Source organism: Oncorhynchus masou, chromosome 18 (genome assembly GCF_036934945.1).
Source record: "Oncorhynchus masou masou isolate Uvic2021 chromosome 18, UVic_Omas_1.1, whole genome shotgun sequence".
In the NCBI taxonomy this organism is placed as follows: Eukaryota; Metazoa; Chordata; class Actinopteri; order Salmoniformes; family Salmonidae; genus Oncorhynchus; species Oncorhynchus masou.
In genome coordinates, this window is record NC_088229.1 from 6,315,250 (window position 1) to 6,321,249 (window position 6,000).

Genomic DNA, 6,000 nt, shown 5'->3' on the forward strand with positions numbered 1-6,000 from the left:
TATGGAATGGTACACTGTAAATATGTATGTATCAACATGTACAGGTTCATTTTACTAGTATACACAGTGTCCAGTACAGGAGTCCATTCATGCAAAGATGTCATTATTGGATATCATTTATGGACCTCCGTGTCATTGTGCAAACCAAAAAACCCTATACAGAAGTTAAATAGTCTCTCTCTCTCGCTCCCTCCTTCTTTTCCTCCCTCCCTCCCTCCCTCTTTTCCTCCCTTGCTCATTTCCTCCCTCTTTCCTCCCTCCCTCCCTCTCTCCCTTTCTCTTTCCCTCCCTCCCTCTTTTCCTCCCTCCCTCTTTTCCTCCCTTTTCCTCCCTCACTCCCTCCCTCTTTCACTCCCTCCCTCTTTTCCTCCCTCCCTCTTTTCCTCCCTCCTTCTTTTCCTCCCTCACTCCCTCCCTCTTTTCCTCCCTCCCTCTTTTCCTCCCTCCCTCTTTTCCTCCCTCCCTCTTTTCCTCCCCCCTCCCTCTTTTCATCCCTCCCTCTTTTCCTCCCTCCCTGTCCACCTCTCTCTCTCTCCCTCTCTCCCTCCCTATCCCTCTCTCTCTTTCTCCCCCCCTTCTCTTTCTCTCTCCCTCTCTCTCTCTCTCTCTCTCCCTCTCTCCCTCTCTCTCTCCCTCTCTCCCTCCCTATCCCTCTCTCTCTTTCTCCCCCCCTTCCTTTCTCTCTCCCCTCTCTCTCTCTCCCTCTCCCTCTCTCCCCCTCCCTCTCTCTCTCTCCCCCTCCCTCTCTCCCCCTCCCTATCCCTCCCTCTCTCTCCCCCCTCCCTCTTTCTCTCCCTCATCCCTCTCTCTCTCTCCCCATCCCTCCCTCTCTCCCTCTCTCTCTCTCTCTCCCTCCCTCTCTCTCCCTATCTCTCTCTCTCCCCATCCCTCTCTCTCTCTCCCCATCCCTATCTCTCTCTCTCCCCCTCCCTCTCTCCCTCCCTATCTCTCCCTCCCTATCTCTCTCCCCTCTCTAGACGACAGTGATAGAATATGTGAAGCCGTCTGATCTGAAGAAGGACATGAACGAGACGTTTAAAGAGAAGTTTCCTCAAGTCAAGCTGACACTCAGCAAGATCAGGAGGTATACTACTGTAGTGTGTGTGTGTGTGTGTGTGTGTGTGTGTGTGTGTGTGTGTGTGTGTGTGTGTGTGTGTGTGTGTGTGTGTGTGTGTGGTCATGTCCATAGATGTTCAGTATGCTTTGTCTTACTCTAATGCTAACAACTGCCTTTCCCCCCTCTCTCTCTCTCTTCCCCCTCTCTCTCTCTCTTCCCCCTCTCCCCCCCCTCTCTCTCTTCCCCCCCTCTCTCTCCCCCCCCTCTCTCTCCTCCAGTCTAAAGAGAGAGATGCGTACAGTGGGTGACGACTGCGGCCTGCAGGCGGTCACCGTGGCGATGGCATTTGTTTACTTTGAGAAGCTGGTCCTCCAGGGACGACTCAACAAACACAACAGGAAGTTGGTCTCTGGAGCCTGCGTGCTGCTCGCTGCTAAGATCAGCAGCGACCTCAAGAAGCAGGACGTCACTCAGCTCATAGATGTATTGTCCTTTTGCAATGACATAAACCTCAAAATGCTTTGTCAACCATCTATGTAGGCTATATAAAGGCTTTATGTATGCTATATAGTCAGTCAGCGTTCCAATTCATCCAAAAGGTGTTCGATGGGTTGAGGTCAGGGCTCTGTGCAGACCAGTCAAGTTCTTCCACACCAATCTCGACAAACCATTTCTGCATGGACCTCGCTCTGCGCACGAGGGCATTGTCATGTTGAAACAGGAAAGGGCCTTCCCCAAACTGTTGCCACAAAGCACAGAATTGGCCTAGAATGTCATTGTTAAGATGTCACTGGAACTAAGGGGTCCGAACCATGACAAACAGCCACAGACCATTATTTCTCCTCCACCAAACTTTACAGTTGGCACTATGCGTTGGGTCAGGTAGCGTTCCCCTGGCATCCGCCAAACCCAGATTCGTCCGTCGGACTGCCAGATGCTGAAGCGTGATTCATCACTCCAGAGAACGCGTTTCCACTGCTTCAGAGTCCAATGGCAGCGAGCTTTACACCACTCCAGCCGACGTTCCAGAGTCCAATGGTGGCGAGCTTTACACCCCTCCAGCTGACGTTCCAGAGTCCAATGGCGGCTGCTCGGACATGGAAACCCATTTCATGAAGCTCCCGACGAACAGTTCTTGTGCTGACATTGCTTCCAGAGGCATTTTGGGACTCAGTAATGAGAGTTGTAACCGAGGACAGACGATTTTTACGCGATACGTGCTTCAGAACTCGGTGGTCCCGTTCTGTTAGCTTGTGTGGTCTACCACTTTGCGGCTGAGCCGTTGTTGCTCCTAGACGTTTCCACTTCACAATAACAGCACTTAGAGTTAACCGGGGCATCCTATGACGGTGCCACGTTGAAAGTCACAGATCTCTTCAGTAAGGCCATTCTACTGCCAATGTTTGTCTATGGAGATTGCATGGCTGTCTGCTCGATTTTATACACCTGTCAGTCACAGGTGTGGATGAATTAGCCGAATCCACTAATTTGAAGGGGTGTCCACATACTTTTGTATATATATAATGTATATTAATTCTATTTACTCATATTAGGTTGCTAAAGGTCAGGTATTAGTGTATGGAAAGCCAATAGTAGAGCAACACAACTTTCCTAACAGGTCTCTTCCTCCTCTTCCTCCTTCTCTTCCTCCTCTTCCTCCTCTTCCTCCTTCTCTTCCTCCTCTTCCTCCTCTTCCTCCTTCTCTTCCTCCTTCTCTTCCTCCTCTTCCCTCTTCTCTTCCTCCTTCCTCCTTCCTTCCTCCTCTTCCCTCCTCTTCCTCCTTCTCTTCCTTCTCTTCCTCCTCTTCCTCCTCTTCCTCCTTCTCTTCCTCCTCTTCCTCCTCTTCCTCCTTCTCTTCCTCCTCTTCCTCCTCTTCCTCCTTCTCTTCCTCCTCCTCTTCCTCTGCAGAAACTAGAGGAGCGTTTCCGTATCAGTCGGAGGGAGTTGATCCCGTTTGAGTTCACTATCCTTGTTGCCCTGGAGATGGCTCTGTACCTGCCTGAGAGAGCCATCATGCCACACTACCGACGCCTGGTGCAGCAGAACTAGGGCCACGCCCACTGCTGCACCCACGTGGACGGGAGCCACGCCTCCAAGGGTCTGTAGACTGGACATGGGGAGGAGCCACGCCTACAAGGGTCTGGAGACTGGACATGGGGAGGAGCCACGCAGACAAGGGTCTGGAGACTGGACATGGGGAGGAGCCACGCCGACAAGGGTCTGGAGACTGGACATGGGGAGGAGCCACGCCTACAAGGGTCTGGAGACTGGACATGGGGAGGAGCCATGCCTACACGGGTCTGGAGACTGGACATGGGGGTGGAGTGAGGGGAGGAGCTACACCTGCTAGGGTCTGGAGACTGGACATGGGGGTGGAGTGAGGGGAGGAGCTACACCTGCTAGGGTCTGGAGACTGATCAGGAAATTCTCTGCCCCCACACCTGGAAACCTGGGCGTTTGATACCATTCCACTCCAGCCATTACCACGAGCCCATCCTCCCCAATTAAGGTGCCACCAGCCCCCTGTGCTAAGCACCATAAAACTCAGAGACTTACTCACCTCAATAGCGACTCTGGTATTTTACTCTCACCTTGAAGAAGTATAAATTACACCGATCAGTCTTCCTACATTTGCTGGTATTATTATCAACATACAGTATATAATTGCTACACTTTCTAAACCTGAACGTTGCCATGCTTCCACGTGCCACAAGGGGGTGCTACAGTTCAGCAGTAGCATTGCAAGAATACCAGTTCTGCTTCATACACACTTATAGGGCTGACCTAAACTGTACCGTTGTGGTTCGGGTTTTCTTCTCTCTTCACATTGTCCGTTCCAGCAGCTTTGGTGGACGTGTCACCAGGCCAGTTTGGCTCGGTTTGGTCTTATAGTGGGAATCGGGTATAAGAGTAACACACAAACCAGGGAAGAACCTTCTCCATCACCTTCCTGCCAACATTTTAAAGGGAAAACAAATACAAGAAACATCAGATTTAACCAAAAAGCAGTTTCATTTATTTATCCTGTTTTAAAATGTATATTTATTATATTTTCATTTATTTCTTTGAAAAATAAGGGATGTTTATATTATAACCAAACCAGTTCATTATTCTGCACCTCTTTGTAGTGTACCTCACATAAGTTTTCTTCCAGCATTATAACCAAGCGTCCGTTAGTAAAATGTCATCCCAAATAGAGCCCTATTCCCTAACCAAGCATCCCTTAGTAAAATGTCATCCCAAATAGAGCCCTATTCCCTAACCAAGCATCCCTTAGTAAAATGTCATCCCAAATAGAGCCCTATTCCCTAACCAAGCATCCCTAGTAAAATGTCATCCCAAATAGAGCCCTATTCCCTAACCAAGCATCCCTTAGTAAAATGTCATCCCAAATAGAGCCCTATTCCCTAACCAAGCATCCCTTAGTAAAATGTCATCCCAAATAGAGCCCTATTCCCTAACCAAGCATCCCTTAGTAAAATGTCATCCCAAATAGAGCCCTATTCCCCATAGTACTCTTTGTGTATTGAAGTGATGGTGGTGATTGTTGCTATGAAAAGAGCCTGATCTTCCTAACCTTGTCACCGAGTTCCGACAGCATATATTAAACTCTATGTTAGAGGTGACATTGACTACAATGATCGAAGCACATTCTAGGGTGCGTTGCGTTCCGCTTCCTCCTCCGACGCATGTTTTAATGTTGACGTGCGTCTTAACATGTGTCACCGTATATAACCCTTTGCTTGGCATCCTAAATGGCACACTATCCACTATGTAGTGCACTACTTCTGACCAGAAATACTATATATATATATATATATAATATATATAATACTATAATAGCACTATATAGGCTGATTGGGTGTCATTTGGGACAAATACCTTGTTATAAAGTTGTTGTTGTTTTTTTTTAAATGTATCCAATTTGTAAGTCGCTCTGGATAAGAGCGTCTGCCAAATGACTTAAATGTAATGTAATGTATCTTCGTTTTACATTGAACTGTTTTAGACTTTTACATTTTTTTGTACCACATTTATTTACCATTGTTGTTTTCTTCTTCGGTACGCTAATGAAGACCGTTGAGGTCACGTGTTTGACCCTGTACTTATCGTATTGCTATTTCCTTGTCTTCCATTTCAAATGTGTTTTTCATTTCATTCAGTCTCTGTTGTAGTTTCCATTCAGTGTCTTAAGTTAAAAATGTTCTTTGAGGTAGTGACAACTTTGCTCCGTCACACTGTTATAATCATTGTTCTTGTGGTTTTAGTAATGTTATAAACAGTTTAGATTCAGGTTGTTTTTTTTCAAGTCAGTCAGAAGTTTGGTCTTGGTTAAGTGACGTTTTTCAAGTCAGTCAGAAGTTAGGCCTTGGTTAAGTTACGTTTTTCAAGTCAGTCAGAAGTTAGGTCTTGGTTAAGTTACGTTTTTCAAGTCAGTCAGAAGTTAGGTATTGGTTAAGTGACGTTTTTCAAGTCAGTCAGAAGTTAGGCCTTGGTTAAGTGACGTTTTTCAAGTCAGTCAGAAGTTAGGCCTTGGTTAAGTGACGTTTTTCAAAAAGGGAGTTTTTTGTTGTTGCCACATTCCCCAAAGAGATACTGTGAACAGAATCATACATTTGCAATGTGTTGTCAGACAGTATGTTTCATTTTAACAGTAGAATATAGATAGATATGTCCAGGATGGTATAAGTGTGTGTAAGTGTGTGTGTGTCTGTGTTGTTACTACTATGCGTTAACACTGTGAACGTCGGTGGAGTGAACGTTGTTAGCGCCATCTAGTGGGCAACATTGCAATAACAGTACGGAGGAGTGAATGATGATTTGAGGTATAACGGGCAATGTTAATATTTTTGATCATTCTACATGTTGTGTTTTAAATAGCTGTCTGACAGAAGACAAACGCAACGAAATAAAGTGCCTGAGCAATATGACAAGGACGGCGT

General features: G+C 46.7%; 1 protein-coding gene across 1 annotated transcript in view; it reads left to right on the forward strand.

Moving 5' to 3' along the window:
* Positions 1-5,160, forward strand: part of LOC135503870 (CDK5 and ABL1 enzyme substrate 2-like) — a 71,441-nt gene extending 66,281 nt beyond the window's left edge. Inside the window, exons 7-9 of the mRNA XM_064922039.1 lie at positions 978-1,084; positions 1,336-1,540; positions 2,966-5,160. Coding sequence (XP_064778111.1) covers positions 978-1,084; positions 1,336-1,540; positions 2,966-3,106 — 453 coding nt within the window. The 3' untranslated portion in view covers positions 3,107-5,160. The remainder of the gene's footprint in view (positions 1-977; positions 1,085-1,335; positions 1,541-2,965) is intronic.
* Positions 5,161-6,000: the final 840 nt, after the last annotated feature.